General features: G+C 38.4%; 1 protein-coding gene across 1 annotated transcript in view; it reads left to right on the top strand.

Moving 5' to 3' along the window:
- FGF2 (fibroblast growth factor 2) overlaps positions 1-19,125 on the top strand; it is a 71,451-nt gene that overhangs the window by 49,214 nt on the left and 3,112 nt on the right. The window contains exon 4 of the mRNA XM_029951158.1: positions 2,600-2,703. Coding sequence (XP_029807018.1) covers positions 2,600-2,703 — 104 coding nt within the window. The remainder of the gene's footprint in view (positions 1-2,599; positions 2,704-19,125) is intronic.

Genomic DNA, 19,125 nt, shown 5'->3' with positions numbered 1-19,125 from the left:
TCCATTGGTATGAAATATCCAGAATAGGCAAACCTATAGAAATAGGAAATAGATAAATGGTAGTCCAGGGCTAAGGATGGTGGTACTGGGGACATGGTAGGTGAAGTATTAAAAAGTATGGGATGATGAAAATGTTCTAAAATTGATTGTGGGGGCGCCTGGGGGGCTCAGTCGGTTAAATGGCCAGCTTCGGCTCAGGTCATGATCTCGCAGTCCGTAGTTTCGAGCCCTAAGTCGGCTCTGTGTTGACAGCTCTGTTGTGGAGCCTACTTCAGATTCTGTGTCTCTCTCTCTCTTTGCCCCTCCCCCACTCACTCTCTGTCTCTCTCTCTCTCAAAAGAAAATAAAGACATTAAAAAAATAAAAAAAATAAAATTGATTGTAGTGATGATTACACAACTCTGTGACTATACTAAAACCAATGAATTGTATGTACACTTTAAGTGAATTGTATTATCTATGAATGATTACAGTTGTTAAAAAAAACAAAAGAACCAGAAGCATCCAATTGTTTAGGACAAAAGCCCTTAATATTACTTAATATCATGGTAACTTGGAAAAAGGACTTGTTAGCTGGAGGTAATTGATTTGAACAATTCAAGTTCACCAGGCAAATAAGCATAGGATAGTTAATCATGCTGGCATTTTTTTTAGCATAGTTTTCAAATGACTATGATGTTAGGAGAATGAAGTCTCAAGGGAATGAAAGGTACCTGATGTAAAAAAAAAAAAAGATCAATTTGGTAGATAATGTTACTTATATATTCCATATTCTTATTGATTTGTTGATTTCTTTTGTCAATTTTTGCTTCAGATATTTTAGGATTCTATTATTTGGTGCTACACATTGAAGATTGTTATGTCCTCTTGATGTATCTGACCCTCTTATTATCATGCAGTAACCTTGTTCATCACTATTTATACTACTTGCTTTGAAGTCCACATTATCAGACATTAATATGGCCATACCAGCATTCTTATACTAAGGGTATGCATTCTGTATTTTTTCCCCCACATTTTTACTCAACTCCTGTGTTTTTGTATTTAACGTGCTTTCCTTGTAAACATCACAGTTGAGTTCTACTTTTTTATCTTGAGTATCTACTTTTATCTTGAGTTTTTCCTTTAAATGTAGATACTCATTTGCTTTTAGCATAATTATTGATATGTTTGGGTTTAATCTCCCATCTTGGAATTTATTTTCTAATTTTCCCCATTTGTTCTTTGTCCTTTTGGTTCTCATTTCCTTTCTTCTATTGGGTTAATTGAGTCAATTTTTTGTATTTGAGTTTGCCTTATATCCAGCTGCCAACTGTTTGGGTAGGTCAGGGGTTAGCCTTACTCTTGAACTCAACCCCTGGCTCTCCTTGTCTTGGAAGAGCTCTTTTGATCCTGCTTTGCATTTGGTGATGGCTCAGTGCCAGTCGGTTAACTGTCCTACTCTTGTTTTGGCTCAGGTCCTGATCTCAGTTTTGTGGGGTTTGAGCTCTACATTGGGCTCTGTGCTAACAGTGTGGAGCCTGCATGGAATTCTCTTTCCCTCTCTCCCCCTTTCTTCCCCTCCCTCTCTGCACCTTCGCCACTCACACTGTCTCTCTCAAAAATAAATAATTTTTTAAAAAGGAGGGAAGCTAGAAGTAAAGTGTGTAGAACAAAAAAACAGATGAACACAGGGGAAGGAAAAAAAAGAGAAGGAAGGCAAACTCTCAGAAGTCTTAACAAACAGGGTACATGGAGGAGTCGTCGTGGGGGTGGTCTAGACTGGTGATGGGCATTAAGGAGGGCACTTGTGATGAGCACTGGGTATTATATGGATGTGATGAATCACTAAATTCTACTCCTGAAACCAATACAACACTATATGTAACTAACTAGAATTTAAATAAAATTTTGAAACAAAAAAGAAACTCAAGGAAAAACAAACTAAAAGGTAATAGCAATTTTATTTTTTTTGTGAAGAACTGGTTAAAAATAACTTTTAAGAAGTTTAAACTTAAGGGGCACCTGCGTGGCTCAAACGGCTAAGCGCCTGACTCGGGCTCAGCGCCTGACTCGGGCTCAGGTCATGATCTCGCTGTTTTGTGAGTTCTTGCTCTCTTGCTGTCAGCATAGAGTCCACTTGGGATCCTTTGCCTTCCTCTCTCTCTCTGCCCTTCACCACTTGTGTGCACATGTGCTCTCTTTCTCCCAAAGTTAAACATTAAAAAAATACAAATCTTGAACTTAGGCAGAAGTATGGGAATTCTCACAAGTGGTTTACATTTTTATGTACTTTTAAAATACGTTTACTTTTTAAAAATATGTAAGCCGTTAACAGGGCCAAGTGGAGACTAATTACACATCAAAGGAGAGCATTTCCACATCCCGCCACTCGTCTCTGCTCGATGACCCTGGGGCGAGAAGGGAGTCTGGGAGCACTCCTGCTCTGGAGCACCCGCATTGCGTCCTCACATGATCGAACTGACACCGCCCCCGTCCCTCCGCCCTGCCAGTCCTCCAGAGTGGACTAGCTGGTTGCTCGTGTCTTTATACTGCCTAAGTGTAGATGGCTGTTGTTTCTGTGATGCCACAAAGGTAATTTTTTCCCCGTTACTTACAGTCAAACTGCAACTTCAAGCAGAAGAGAGAGGGGTTGTGTCTATCAAAGGAGTCTGCGCAAACCGCTATCTTGCCATGAAGGAAGATGGAAGATTACTGGCTTCTGTAAGTAATGCTCTCTGTGTTTTGTAGGTGTTGTTTCTCTTCATTAGCTTTTGTTGCAGTTAATTATTAGTGCTGGCATTTATTCTTTATTAAGGATTTTGCAAGTATTAAAAAATTTATATTCACCTTATAAAATAGAATATTCTATTTCACAGATACAAAAACTGAAGTTCTGAGGGAGTAATAAAGTTTCCATGGAAACACAGCTGATAGGAAGTAGAGCCTGGATGGCATTTGAGGGTGTCTTGACTCTAGAGCATGAGCTCTAATTCATGGCATTTTACTGCCTTCTCTGCAAAGCTACTAAGCTACAGTTGTGAAAAAAAATTCTTATATCATGCAGTTGTTTGAAGATCAGTGGGATGGACATATACAATTTTGAGTATCAGTCCTTAAGTTTCTTTTTTCAGATTTTACATATAAGATGCTTGCCATATAGAATACTTGTTGAGAATGTAGACTCTTAACCTAGATACTGATACTTGCTCTGCCGTATTTGCTGTGTGTTCTTGAGCAAATCATTCTGAGTTTCCTTACCTGTAAAGTAGAGATAGCAATGATCCTATCTTACAGAGTTTTTGTGAGGACTAAATTAGATAATTTCTATCCAGTGCCCAAATCTGGGTCATGCATAATAACTCCTCACAATTTTTTATTTCCTCTTCATCTTCTTTATATATAAGCTCATTCAGGACAAGGACTTCACTCTTTTCTAACTTTTTCTCACAGCTAGTTAGGAGTCCTAAATTCTGGTTAGTATTCTTTTCACTCATGCAGGCTCCCTGTCAACCCCTCCATTGTCATTAGAACCAGGATTACATGTCTGTTGAGCAGACGAGGTGTGTGGGGAATAGTGCGCAGAAATAAAGCAGTGTAAACGATACAGACCCAAATTCTGTGTCATTGGGGGAATAGACGGGACGCATACCTGAAAGTGTGTGTGTGTGTGTGTGTGTGTGTGTGTGTGTGTGTGTGTGTACACCATATTGCCTTAACTTTCCCCACATAATGGATCTAAAAATACTGAACAGTTGTGGTGTTTTAAGCCATACAAATAGTTTTTGAAAGTTTTTCTGAGTGAGGACCTTTGGATTTCTCAAGGACCAAAACAGACTTACAGAGAAAAAGAATATTTCAATCATCTGATTGATTACCTGACAAAGATAGATTTTTGTTGATATGTTAACAATTTATGTGATTTTTGCAGGATAAATAACAATAACAAGTCTGACTGTAGTGGCATGCATTTTCTTTGGTAGATGAATAAACTTTAGAATTCTTTTCAAGAATAGCCAATATTTATTGAGTGTAAAGTGTGCCAGATGCTCTGCTAGGCGTCTGGGTTATAAAGTTGGATACAAAATGGTCTCTGCTCTTAATGAATCATAATCCTGGGGAGGCAGAAATGTAAATATTTGTAATAATGTGTAAGGGTTGTGATGTGTTCCTTCTAGATCTTGTATAAATGTATAATAATATTGGAAAGGAAGTATTATGATATAGGAAGTAATATGGGAAAGGAAGTGCTTAAATTTGTCAAGATTGGGGAGGATGACTTATGAATGGGATTCTAGATGACGTAGAGGAAGAGATTCATCATGCAGTCTGGGGCAAAGGAGTGCAGATGAGGGTATAGGCACTTCCAGGGCGCGGCACATGCAAAGGCTCGGAAAGCTTCGGAGGTGTTTCTCTGGCATTATAAGTAATTCAGTACTGCTGGCGTGTACAGTGCAAAGGAAATGCAAAGTGGAAGGGAGGAAGAGATGAGGCTGAGAGGTGGATGGACTGTCTGCTGAAGTGCCTTATACACCATGGGTCAGAAGCAGTGGAAAGCCACTTTGTGAACTTGCACTTTGTCATAGGCATAATTTTTTCCACTCTTCTCCCTGGCTCCATTTCAGAGTATTGAAATGGCATATCCCTGGATTCTTCTGCATTCTCCCCTGTGTGTGATTCTTGCAGTGATTTGCAAAACATTCTCATTTTGTCACAGAAAGAAGAGTATTCTGGGCATATGAAATATTTTGGTTTTTAAGAGTTGTGTTATATTGATTGCTACCATTGAGAGTATGAAAAAAGACTAAGTTTGTACTGTTTTTTTTTTCTATACGACTTTCACATATTAATGGCATGAATAGTTTCAGGCTTAGGATTTCTAACCGAAAACATTTCTTAAGGATCTGCCCTCCCTGCCTTTGGAGGTAGAAAATGCAAAAGTTTAAACAGTAACTATATTTAACTGGCAAAGCCTATATTTAGAGGCTGAAATTTTAATACACAACAGATTCTTATTCCATTCCTTAGCAGGATAAATTTTGTTGCCATGAACAACAGAAGTCCAGAACAAATATTAGGATTTATGATTTGTTATGTGTTCACAAAATTGTAGGCTTAAAAAAACTGCAACTGCATATAGTGAGGTTAGCAGTAGTTTTAAATTTAAGTCCCCAAACGACATCAGTGTTAGCACTGGTATAAAAAATTTGCCTAGTCTTTATCTGCTAGAAAAAATATAAAATTAGAAAATTGCATATTGATTTCTATATAATGCTATAGATTATGATATCCTTAACAAGATATTTCAATATGAGAAATGCGTATAACTTCAGTTGAGCCATAATAGTGAAATATGAAAAAAATTATATTCTCTGAAGATATACATTTAATAACTGCAGAAGTAAAATACCTTTTTTTCTTTTTTCTTTTTTTTAATCTTTGGAATAACTTTCTTAGTTGAGGGGCCTTAATAATGGAATGAGACCCACATGCATAGCAAAGTAGGGAAAATAGATTTTGGAGGGCTCAGTTATCTAGGTTAACAATACGTACTGGTCAAATTTGTTAGAAAAATACAGTAATTGAAGATGAATGTATGTGATTTTTAAGAGATAAAATATTAGATTAAATGCAAAGATTACTACCTAAAGAGAATTACTGCTTTCACAAACGAATCTCATAAAGTTTTATACAACTTCTATGTGTATAAGAAAATTAAGGTCCAACTTGCTTTTAACTTTTCACAATTTGTGTGTTCTATTTTGTTCTGAAGTAATCACTTTGATACTTACATCATGTCTGTTTTTAATTCTCAGAAGTGGTGTAAGCAAAGCATTTTTGGATTCATGTTGAGCAAACTCCCTCATAAGCCAAAAATGAAAAATCAAAGTACTGTAAAAGAATAAACAATCCAAAAACAGAGCATGGGGAAATGACCATAAAGTTCAAATCTAACATTTAGCAGTGGACCAGATTTGTGTGATTGATCCATGCTTAATGGGAAGACATGAGGTGAGGAGGAGATACTACCCCTACTTCTTATTTCTTTTCTCATTGTATATCAAGACTTAAAGATTGTTTAAAAGGCTTAAAGGCTTAAAGATTGTTAAAGATTGGAAAGTATATTTATTTTGTTCAATATTTATTTATTTATTTTGAGAGAGAGGGAGGAAGGGAGGGAGAGAGACTGAGCGGGGGGTGGGGGGGTGGAGCAAGGGGGTGGAGAGAGAAGGAGAGAAAATCCCAAGCAGGTTTCGCACTGTCAGCACAGAGTCTAATGAAGGGCTTGACCTCACAAACCATGAGATCATGACCTGAGCTGAAATCAAGAGTCAGATGCTTAGCCAACTGAGCCACACAGGCATCTCGAAGATTGGGAAGGATCTTAAAGATCGTCTAATATAGTCTTATTTTTTTTCTTTTATAGTTTATAGTCAAGTTAGTTTCCATGTAACACCCAGTGCTCATCCCCACAAGTGCCCTTCTTCATGCCTAGCATCCCCCTTCCCCTCTCCCCATCAGCCCTAAGTTTGTTCTCAGTATTCAAAAGTCTTTCACAGTTTGCCTACCTCCCTCTGCCCAACTATTTTTTTCCCCTTCCCCTCCCTCATGGTGCTGTTAAGTTTCTTCAGTTCCACTTATGAGTGAAAATATCAGTATCTGTACTTCTCTGCCTGACTTATTTCACATAGCATGACACCCTTGAGTTCCATCCATGTTGCTACGAATGGCCAGATTTCATTCTCTCTCATTGCCATGTAGTATTCCATTGTATAGATAAACCACATCTTCTTGATCCATTCATGAGTTGATGGACAATTAGGCTCTTTCCATGATTTGGCTATTGACAGTGCTGCTATGAACATTGGGGTACATGTGCTCCTATGCATCAGCACTTCTGTATCCCTTGGGTAAATCCCTAGCAGTGCTATTGCTGGGTCATAGGGGAGTTCTATTGTTAATTTTTTGAGGAACCTCCACACTGTTTTCCAGAGTGGCTGCACCAGTTTACATTCCCACCAACAGTATAGGAGGGTGCTCGTTTCTCCACATCCTCACCAGCATCTGTAGTCTCCTGATTTGTTCATTTTAGTCACTCTGACTGGCGTGAGGTGGTATCTCAGTGGGGTTTTGGTTTGTATTTGCCTGAGAGACGCTGAGCATCATTTCATGTGTCTGTAGGCCATCTGGATGTCCTCTTTGGAAAAGTGTCTGTTCATGTCTTCTGCCCATTTCTTCACTGGATTGTTTGTTTTTTGGGTGTGGAATTTGGTGAGTTTCTTATAGATTTTGGATACTAGCCCTTTATCTGATATGTCATTCCCAACTATTTTTTCCCATTCTGTCAGTAGCCTATTAGTTTTCTTTATTGTTTCCTTTGCATTGCAGAAGCTTTTTATCTTGATGAGGTCCCAAGAGTAGTTTTGCTCTTGATTCCCTTGCCTTTGGAGATGTGTCGAGTAGGAAATTGCTGCAGTTGAGGTCAAGGAGGTTGTTTTCTGCTTTTCTACTCTAGGGATTTGATGATTTCCTGTCTCACATTCAGGTCCTTAAGCCATTTTGAGTTAATTTTTGTGTATGGTGTAAGAAAGTAGTCTAGTTTCATTCCTCTGCATGTTGCTGTCCAGTTCTCCCAGAACCACCTGCTCTTTTCCATTGGATACTCTTCCCTGCTTTGTCAAAGATTAATTGGCCATCCATTTGTGGGTCCAATTCTGGGATCTCTACTCTATTCCATTGGTCTATGTGTCTGTTTTTGTGCCGATACCATACTGTCTTGATGATGCCAGCTTTGTAGTAGAGGCTAAAGTCTGGGATTGTGATGCCTCCCGTTTTGGCTTTCTTCTTCAATATTACTTTGGCTATTCGGGTTTTTTTTTTTTTTTTGTGGTTCCATACAAATTTTAGGATAGTTTGTTATGGTTTTGAGAAGAATGCTCGTGCAATTTTGATTGGGATTGCATTGAATGTGTAGATTGCTTTGGGTGATAATGACATTTTAACAATGCTTATTCTTCTAATCCATGAGCATGGAATGTTTTTCCATTTCTTTGTGTCTTCTTCAATTTCCTTCATAAGTTTTCTATAGTTTTCATTAACAAATATTTTTCATCTTTGGTTAGGTTTATTCCTAGGTTTTTTTTGTGTGTGTGTGTGTGCAATTGTGAATGGGATCAGTTTCTTGATTTCTCTTTCTGTTGCTCATTGTTGGTATATAAAAAATGCAGCCGATTTCTGCATGTTGATTTTGTACCCTGTGACTATGCTGAATTCATGAATCAGTTCTAGTAGGATTCTGGTGGAGTCTGTCGAGTTTTCCACGTAGAGCATTGTGTCATCTGTGGAAAGTGGAAGTTTGACTTCATCTTTGCCAATTCTGATGCCTTTTATTTCCTTTTGTTGTCTGATTGCTGATGCTAGGACTTCCAGCACTATGTTAAACAACAGTGGTGAGAGTGGGCACCCCTGTCGTGTTCCTGATCTCAGGGGGAAAGCTCTCAGTTTTTCCTCTTTGAGGATATTAGCTGTGGGCTTTTTGTAAATGGCTATTATGATGTTTAAGTAAGTTCCTTCTATCCTGACTTCTTTGAGGGTTTTTATTAAGAAAGGATGCTGTGTTTTGTCAAATGCTTTTTCTGCATCTATCGACAGGATCATATGGTTTTTATCTTTTCTTTTGTTAATGTGATGGATCACATTGATACATTTGCGAATATTGAACCAGCCCTGTAACCCAGGAATGAATGTTACTTGATCATGATGGATAATTATTTTTATATGCTGTTGAATTTGATTTGCTAGTATCTTGTTGAGTATTTTTGCATCTGTATTCATTAAGGATATTGGCCTGTAGTTCTCACTCTTTTTTTTTTTTTTTTGTTAGCTCTCTATCCAGTTTGGGAATCAAAGTGATGTCAACTTCATAGAATGAGTTTGGAAGTTTTCCTTCTATTTCCATTTTTTTTGGGGGGGGGGAATAGCTTGAGAAGAATGGGTATGAGCTCTGCTTTAAATGTATAGTAGAATTCCCTAGGGAAGCCAGCTGGGCCAGGGCTCTTATTCGATGGGAGATTTTTGATGACTGATCCGGTTTCTTCACTGGTTATGGGTCTGTTCAGATTTTCTATCTCTTCCCATTTGAATTTTGGTAGTGCATGTGTATTTAGGAATTTGTCTATTTCTTCTAGGTTGTCCAATTTGTTGGCATATAATTTTTCACACTATCCCCTGATGATTGCTTGTATTTCTGAAGGATTGGTTTTAACAGATCGATTTTCATTCATGATTTTGTCTATTTTGGTGCTCTCTTTTTTTTCTTTTAAGAAGTCTGACTACAGGTTTATCAATTTTGTTTGTTCTTTCAAAAACCAACTCTTGGTTTCATTGATCTGTCCAACTGTTATTAATATTATTTTTTTGTATTCAATATTGTTTATTTCTGCCCTGATCTTTTTTATTTCTCTTCTTCTGCTCAGTTTGAGGTGCTCTTGCTGCTCTTCTATTTAGGTGCACTGTTAGATTTTGTATTTGCGCTTTTTCTAGTTTCTTGAAATAGGCCTGGACTGCAATATACTTTCCCCTTAGGACTGCCTTTGCTGCATCCCAGAGAGTGGATTGTTGTATTTGCATTTACATTTCTTTGTGTATATTTTTAAATTTATTCTCTAATTGCCTTATTGTCCCAATTGTTCTTTAGTAGGGTGGTCTTTAACCTCCATGTTTTTGACGGTTTTCCAGACTTTTTTCTGAGATTAATTTCAAGTTTCATAGCATTGTGATCTGAAAGGGTGCATGGTATGATCTCAGTTCTTTTATATTTATTGAATGCTGCTTTATGACCCAGTATGTGGTCTATCTTGGGGAATGTATCATGTGTACTCAAGAAGAAAGTGAATTCCATAGCCTCAGGAAGTAGAGTTCTAAATAGATGTGTCAAATCCATCTGTTCCAATGTGTCATTCTGGTCCATTGTTTCTTTAGTGATTTTCTGTCTGGTTGACCTTTCCATTGCTGTAAGTGGAGTATTAAAATCCCTACAATTAGTACATTCTTATCAATAGATTGTTTCTGTTTGTGAATGTTTTATGTATTTGGGTGCTGCTGAATTCAGAGTAGACATTTATAATTGTTAGTGCCTCCTGATGGATAGACCCTGTAATTATTATATAATGTCCTTCTTCATCTCTTGTTACTACCTTTACTTAAAAGTCCAGTTTGTCCAATATATGTATGGCTACTCTGGCTTTCTTTTGACTTCCAGTCACATGATAGATATTTCTCCATCCCCTTACCTTCAATCTGAAGGTGTCTTCAGGTCTAAAATGAGTCTCTTGTAGATAGAAAATAGATGGATTTTGTTTTTTTATCCATTCTGCTACCCTGTGTCGTTTGGTTGGAGCATTCAGTCCATTTACATTCAGTGTTATTGAGAAATATGGGTTTAGAGTCATTGTGTTCTCTGTAGGGTTCATGCTTGTAGTGGTGTCTCTGGTACCTTGTATGACTTGCAACATTTCCCTTATAGAGTCCCTCTTAGGATTTCATGTATGGCTGGTTTAGTGGTGATGAATTCTTTCAATTTTTGTTTATTTGGGAAAACCTTCATCTCCTTCTATTCTGAATGACAGGCTTGCTGGATAAAGGATTTTTGGCTGCATATTTTTCTGTTCATCACATTGAAGATTTCCTGCCATTCCTTTCTGGCCTGCTACATTTCAGTAGATAGGTCTGTAACCACTCTGATAGGTTTCCTTTTGTATGTTAGGGCCCTTTTTGTCCCCTAGCTGCTTTCACAATTCTCTCTTATCCTTATATTTTGCCAGTTTCACTATGAAATGTTGTACATTATTTCGATTCAAGTTATGGCTGAGGAGAGTTTTCTGTGCCTCTTGGATTTCAATGTCTGTTTCCTTCCCCAGAGTAGGGAAGTTCTCAGCTCTAATTTGTTCAAGTATCCCTTCATCTCCTTTTTCTCTTTCTTCTTCTTCAGGAATTCCTGATATGGATATTGTTCTGTTTGATTGTATCACTCAGTTTTTGAATTCTCCTTTCGTGCTCCTAGATCAATTTATCTCTTTTTTTCTTGACTTCCTTTTTCTGTAATTGTGTCTTCTAATTCACCTATTCTCCTCTCTGCCTCTTCAATTCGTGCAGTGGCCGTCCACATTTTATTATGCACTTCATTTATAGCATTTTTTAATTCTTCACAACTATTTTGAAGGTCCATAGTCTTTGTAGAAATAGCTTCTCTGATGTCTTCCATGCCTTTTTCAAGCCCAGTGATTAATTTTATGACAATTGTTCTAAATTCTTGCTTATTTATGTTGCTTACATATTATGTTTAGGGCAATTCTGTAGCTGTGGCTTCTTCCTGGAATTTCTTTAGAAGAGAGTTCTTCCATTTCATCATTTTGGCTAGCTTTCTTTCTCTTGTCCCTTTTAAAAGCTTGTTATGCACTCTGCACCTGTATTGCTATATTAAAGGAGGCTCATTGTCCAGGGACCGTTTGTTCATGAAGTGTTCTTTTAATGGTGTCCCTTGGTCTCTCTTGTTGTGCCTTTGGTTATTTTATTTCCCTACTTGGTGATATTTGGGACTCTCCACCATGTGTACTTTGACTTGTTTGTTGAGGTGGCCCTGAAAAGGAAAACAGACAAACACACAGGGAACAAAAGCACACAAACACACAAATCAAATAAGCAAGCAAACTGAAATGGCGGGGGCGGGGGATATAAAAGGGGTGACAAAAACAACAAAAGACAAAGGATAGTCTAAAAGCATAAAACCAAAAATCCGAGCTACCAATAAAGAGCAGGGTGGAGGCAGTGCTGATGGAAGAGCATATACAAAGAGAGAAGTGACAGGGGCGAAATTCAACACTGACCAAGCAGAGAGACCAAAAGGTTTATTCAGAGAAAGAGGAGAATATGGTAGGAGGTGAGGAGGGAAAAAATGAAGGTAACATTACCCAAAGAAACTATATAGTCTGATTATTCCAGAGAGAGAGAGAGAGAGAGAGAGGAAAAGAGAGAAAGGAAGGTAGCGACCAAGGTGTAGAATATGCTTTAAGAGAATGGATTAAATGTGACAGTTTAAGCAAACCAGTGACCAGAGTGCCCAGTCCAGCAGAGGGGAGAGATAAGAATGAGATCAGGGAAGATATATCTGAATAGCAAGAATTGATCTAGAGTTAATCATAGCAATACAGCTATGCTGGTCTTGGGGGAGGAAAGGTCTGTTTTCATAACATCTATCTGTCTCCTGTAAAACAAAACAAAACAAAACAAACAAACAAAAAAAAAACGCAGTTCTCCAGCACAGATGGGCGTGGTTTGGTGTAGGCAGGTCTGCCTCCACTGTGGATCCTCAGGGCAGCTCACTGAGGCCCCACCTTGGTGGTTGTGGGGAGAAAAATGGTGGCACCCCAGTCCCTTCTCGAACCAAGTGTTGCAACTCACTCTTTTGGGTTCAATCTCCCTGGGCCGAGGGCGTAGCCAAGGTGGGCCTTTCCCAAGCACACCTTGTTTCCAGATCTTAGTCTGTGCATTTTAATAATATTGCCTGAGGGGTGCCTGGGTGGCTCAGTCGGTTAAGCCTCCGGCTTCGGCTCAGGTCAGATCTCACGTTTGTGGGTTCGAGCCCCATGTCAGGCTCTGTGCTGATGGCTAGCTCAGAGCCTGGGGCCTGCTTCAGTTCTGTGTCTCCTTCTCTCTCTGACCCTCCCCCTCTCATGCTCTCTCTCTGTATCAAAATAAATAAAACATTTAAAAAAATTAAAAAAAATATTGCCTGAAATATACTTCCGCAGGCCTCAGCTTCCTAGCCTGGGATCGAGTAGTGGGAGTAGGGGAGCAGTTTCTCCAGGCACTGCTTGGGACCAGGGTGCCCAGGCCAAGGAAAGTACCACAGCTAGAGAAAGGATCTCTCTCTCTGAAGCTCTAGATGGGTTGATAAGGATTCTTCTCTGTCCTGGCCCGAGGTTTTTCTCTTCTCCGGAGACAGTTTATAGCAGTTTCAGCCAGTTTCTCTTCCCCTTATCTCTCCACTAGTCTCCAGGGAGGGGGCTCCCTCCCCTCTGTGCCTCCATGTCCTGGCCTGTTTTTTATCTTCCCCAGTTCACAATCATGCACCTGTGAGGCTGGCCTCTTAGTAGACTCTATCTCTTTTCCTCCCAGACTCTTGGGGTTCAGTGTCTTATGGCTTCAGTCCTTCCTTTTTTGAGAGATGTGGGTGGACTCAAAAGTACGGAGCTCACTACTTCTCCGCCATATTGCTGGGATCCCTTAATAAAGTCTTATTTTACAGATGAGGAAAGTAAGGCTTGGAGAAGTTAAGTGACTTCCTCATAAATGCGAGTTAGTTAGGTATTAAGGGAAGACTGGAATCCAGGTTGCCTGACCCACAAAAGACCCTCAAAGATGTTAGGATAGTCAAATTCTTGGAAAGGGCCATCTTATTTCGTTTCCCCAGGGTGTAAATAGTCCATAAAGTTAGATGGTCATTATATATTGCAATTCTTAGTCTGAATTTCTTTGCTCTTAGCTTTTTAGTTTTAGTCTTAGTTTCAGATTTTGCAGTCATTGTATTTTTACTGGAGGCTGTCTAAAACAATTTCATTTACTCATTAAATACTTATTTATCTTTTTATTTAATATACGTCCAAGTTAGTTAACATATAGTACAATGATTTCAGTAGTTTCCAGTGATTCATCTCCCATGTATAAAACCCTGTGCTCCTCCCAACATGTGTCTTCCTTAATGGCCCTTACCCATTTAGACCCTCCCCCCTCCCCCACCCCCCTTCAGCAACCAACCCTCTTGTTTGTTCTCTATATTTAAGAGTCCTTTGTTTTGTCCCCCTCCCTGTTTTTTGTATTATTTTTTCCCCTATGTTCATGTTTTGCATCTTAAATTCCTCATATGTGTGAAGTCATGTATTTATCTTTCTCTAATTTTGCTTAGCATAATGCCCTCTAGTTCCATCCACATAGTTACAAATGGCAAGATTTCATTCTTTTTGATTGCTGTAAGTAAATATTTATTGACCACCTAAGTGCCAGGCATGAGTATAGCAGTAGCACTAAAAGTGAAAATCCTCACCTACAGGGCATTTATAGTCTGGTGAAATAAAGCGGAACTGTATATATAATTATCTGTATTTGGGTATGGTAGAGCACAAAGACGAAGGAGATGCTTTTATTTTACATAATATTACAAGAGTTACTATATTCAGTTACTTGAGAAATTCTCTTTTGTGGTGGTACTTGTAGTCCTAGGGTTAGGTTTTGTAACTAGGTTTTAGACTAGGTTTACAGACAAGTTGTTAAGATTATATAGTTTCTATATATTTCACACCTAGTTTCTCCTATTATCAATCTTTCATTAGCATTACAGTTGTCACAACTAATGAAACAATATTGATACATCATTATAAGCTAAAGTCCATACTTAATTAATATTTCCTTAGTTTTTATCTAATGTCCTTTTTCTGTTCCAGGATCCCGGTCAGGATACTACATTTAGTCATCATGTCCCCTTAGTCTCTTCTAGACTTTTTAAAGTTATTTTGATAGTTTCGGTTAGGTATTTCTTAGAATGTCCTTCAACCTAGGTTTGCGTGATGTTTTTCTCATGGGTAGAGAGACAGGAGTAATGAGTGTTGGGGTAGACAGATCACAGGTAAAGTACTGTTTTCATCACCTCATAGAAGGAAATATGCTGTCCACATGAATGATCACTAATGATGTTAATCTTGATTATTTAGCTGAGGTAGTGTTTGTCTCCACCACCCCTTTCCACACCGTATTCTTTGGAATCAAGTTACTCTACATAGTACACTTTTAAGGGATGGGGGCTTATGCTCCATCTCCTTGAGGGGTAAATATCTACATAAATTCCTGGGAATTCTTTTGTGTAAGAAATATGTCTATTTTCCATTTATTTATTTAGTCATTTATATCAGTATATACTCATGGATATTTATTTCATACTTTGGGTTATCATTCAATACTGTGTTTTTAATTTTGTTCAAATTGTTTTTGGTTTGGCTAATGAGCCTTTCCAACGTTGGCTTCTGCACTTCTTGACACAGCCCCATCAGTGTTGGGTGTTTCTGAGCACTTCCTAATGGCCTATAAGATGCTCCAGGTTCATCTTCTATATTCCCTACTACAGCCTAGGATGAACCATTTCTCTAAGGAGTGAGCCTTCATTTGTTTTATTAGAAAATAGTATTAAAGACTAATACCTGGATGTTGGTTTCTTTTTTGTTTTGTTTTTTGCTGCTGAAGTGTGTTTGCTTCTAGGTCCTCTCATCTGACAGAGCAAGAAATATAGGCATATACTACCCTGGGTATATACACATCTATAAATGTTTCTCTACTTGTTAAACATTCAGCAGAATCACATCAATCATTTTAGCCTTCCCCTCATCTCTGTAACTTCCTCCTCCAACAGTGAGAAACCTGGTTCCTGTCATCTCCTAAGATCAGTTTTTCTTTATCTTTTTAAAAAAAATTTTAATGTTTTATTTATTTTTGAGACAGAGACAGAGTATGAGCGGGGAGGGGCAGAGAGACAGGGACACACAGAATCCAAAGCAACCTCCAGGCTCTGAGCTGTCAGCACAGAGCCCAACACGGGGCTCGAACCCATGAACGTGAGATTATGACCTGAGCCAAAGTTGGAAATTAACCAACTGAGCCACCCAGGTGCCCCATAAGATCAGTTTTTAAAAATGTATAAATATCTCACATCACTTTACTTTCTCTTTGAAATTTCAAAGTAAATTAAACATCTAGATAGAAAACATTTGAAATGTTAATTGTGCTTTTCCAAACTCTTTGATTCTTCCTTATTCAGATACCCATACAAGAGGTCAAACTCCCAGAACCATTTTAAAAATCATTAGCACATTAGCAATCTTATCACTATCAACAAATGGTTTTTGGGTCCCTTGTATAGGACCCTGAGCTAAGCTGGTTCATGTGGACAGCCTTCAGGGGAGTCGAGGTGTACCCCACCACAAACACTTGACAGATTTATATTACTCTCATGCATGTACATCTACATTCCTTTTTAAGATTCCACACCTCTTAGAATTGAGAACAGCTTATTGGAATTATTGTAACTTAACACATTTTCATGTGTACAAATAAATTTGTACTTTTCAACTGCCAATTCTGTGACTGTTAGCATTAGCAAAAGGGGAGAAAAGTTAAGTGACGTCTGTTCCATAGTATGTGGTCAATACTGTAATACAATTGTATTCATTAGAATGTCTGATAGTCATCTCACACTCCACATGTCCCAAACTGACTTCCTCATCTTCTCCCAGAAAACCTGTTCCCACTCCTAGCCTTCCTTATTTCAGCTGATGGCCAGTCTGCATTCTAGAACATACACCTCAGAAACCTTGATTCTTTTGCCTCTTTCACATTGCACATCCCTTTTGTTAGGAAAACCTGTTGATTCTACCTTCAAAACATATCCAGATGCAGACAGCTTTTTCTCTTCTCTACTGCATCACTGTGGTTTGAGTCTGCACGGTCTGGGTTACTGAGCAAGCCTCTAACAGTATCTCTATAGCTGTCTTTGGCCCAGTGCATGTTTGGCAGCCAAAGTAATCCTGGAAAAATGTCAAATCATTCTACTTTCTGCTCAGTCATACAGTGGTTTTTTGCTTTCTCAGAGTAGGAGCCAGAATATATACAGTAGCCTACAAATCTTCCCCACTACCTCTGACCTCACTTCAAACCCTCTGCTTCATCCATACTGGCCTTGTCGCTGCCCCTTGCACATTCTAAGCATGGTCCTACTCTACGGCTTTTGAACTAGCTTTTCCTTCTGTTCGGGATGCTCTTCTCTGAGAGCTGGATGGTTAACTCCTTCACTTTCAAGTATTTGCTCAAATGTCAGTTTCTCGAAGGTGCATGCTGTGACTACGCTAATGTTGCAGCCTAATCTCTACTCTTCCCACTCATAATCCCTCTTACCCTACTCAGCTTTATGTTTTTCCATAGGATTTATCATATTTTAATATATAATTTAGTTATGCTTATTGCATGTCTCTCCAGCTGGAATTCGAGTGGCACAAAGGCGGGAATCCTTGTTCAGTTTTGTTCACTCATGTATCCCAGTGGCTGGAAAAACTATGCATTAAATGAGTAAACACATCATTTGAACCGTGTGCCTTCTATATCCCCGCGATTATTCTTGAATTATAAAAAAGAAACATCTAGTTTTATGAAAAGGTATCAGATATATAGGCAGAGTGTCTACAATCCAAATTACAAAGAGCACTGAGTTTTAGATGATGGGTATAGGATAATTACATCACAAGATTGTTGTGATCTTTAAATGATGCACATGGAAATAGTCAAAAGGCATGAATTAAGGGAGTATATATGCCAGCTCACCAGCGTATATAAAATAAGGCCTCAAAGGGAGGGTACAAATTGTTATAAGCCCTTAGAAACTACTTCTGTGAGGTTATTCCTCTGAAAGACCCCCTTTTAAGTTTGAAAAAATGAGCAGTTAAACATCGAGAATAGGGAAAAAGCTCTGTAAATGTTTTTAAATATCAGTTAAAAATCACATTGCATTCATTTTTAACAAGGAATATTGAAATCACAGTCACTGATGATTTGTAAACTTAGAATGGAGAAGACTGAAAATTTTATTTACATTGGGCTGTTAAATGCCTGCTTTACTTGAGACCTGAATTTTGGCCCTACTACCCCTTTTGAAAAAAGTTTGTTTCCAAGTGTGTAATAGTTGTTTAGTAAATTTATGTATCTGAACATTCAGCACAGAAGCTAGTTTTCCTTCCCTCCCATTTGTTTTTGTAAAAGTACAAGTAAGCTCTGTATAGAAAAACACAAAACAAGAACAAAAACGTGGGTTCATGATGTATTATCTACTTAATGCCTGGTACTATTTCTTTTCTCTGAAATACGAGGAACTGGTTGAGAAGACTGATACTATTGGCATGGTATGCATCCCAATAGGCCAGGCATTGTAGGGAGTGCCAGCTTAGCAAGGAAGCTGCCGGAACACCAGTCAGTGTCCAGAATGACTGAACGAGGTGGTTCAGTCTTCGTCTGGGGAATTAGCCTTTGAAGCTCAGTGATGACTTTTTCATTTTATCTTTATGATTACCATGACTTTTTCTCTCATTCTTTACTTTGCTTGCTTTTTTTTTTTTTTTGTTAACATATTTATTTTGAGAGAGAGAGAATGCGTGTGAATGGGGAAGGGGCAGAGAGAGGGAGAGGCAGAGAATCCTAAGGAGGCTCCACACCCTCAGCACAGAGCCCAATGCAGGGCTCGATCTCACAAACTTGTGAGATCATGACCTGAGCCGAAATCAAGAGTCAGAACCCCTATTTGCTTCTACTCCTGATTCTAAACCTGGAAGAGGGAAAGAGGAAGATTTTTATCAGTGGCACTGGAAAATGACAAAGTAATACAGGTTGACTTCAGTTAACACAAAAAGCAAAATCCACTTCAAAGGAAGAGTGAAAGTACTGGCTATAGAATATCCGTATTATCGTAGGTATAGTCTTTATGCATAGGACAGTCTTGTGTACCACACAGCTCAGTCCTTGTGCCATGCATGCTGCTCTGTAATGCTACCTGTTGTTTATTTGCATCAGAAACACTTCAGTTGCTTTGTAATTTGTTACACACAAAAAAATGGGCAAATCAGGTAAGTTTGTGTTTCCAGTTTGAAAAGTTAACAATGGTCAAAATATTAAGGCCAAGTAAATATCCAGTGAAATTATTATCCCTAGAAGGAGGTTACAAGTTCTCGTACCACACCCTTACTGTAGATGATGGAGACACCTGTTACATTTTCATCTTGGTTACTATGCCAGCTCTTTTCATTGTTCTGCTTATTGACTTGTGTTTTCTCACAGCGTGTGCCACTGTTTTGTTTATCTTAGAACTGAAGAATCTGGGGAAAGAATCAAGTCTTCTGACTGTGTTTTCTGAGGTTTCCTAGATTTGAGCATACAGCAGTAAGATGGGCTCTGGTATGCGCATTAATGCAAAACTACAGGCGTATGTCATATCTACATGTACATGTTATATCTGTATGTTGAAATACAAATATGTATAAATGTATATGATTTTCTATGAAT

The sequence above is a fragment of the Suricata suricatta genome, chromosome 1, assembly GCF_006229205.1.
Source record: "Suricata suricatta isolate VVHF042 chromosome 1, meerkat_22Aug2017_6uvM2_HiC, whole genome shotgun sequence".
Classification (NCBI taxonomy): Eukaryota; Metazoa; Chordata; class Mammalia; order Carnivora; family Herpestidae; genus Suricata; species Suricata suricatta.
This window is presented reverse-complemented; position numbering and strand designations above follow the sequence as displayed.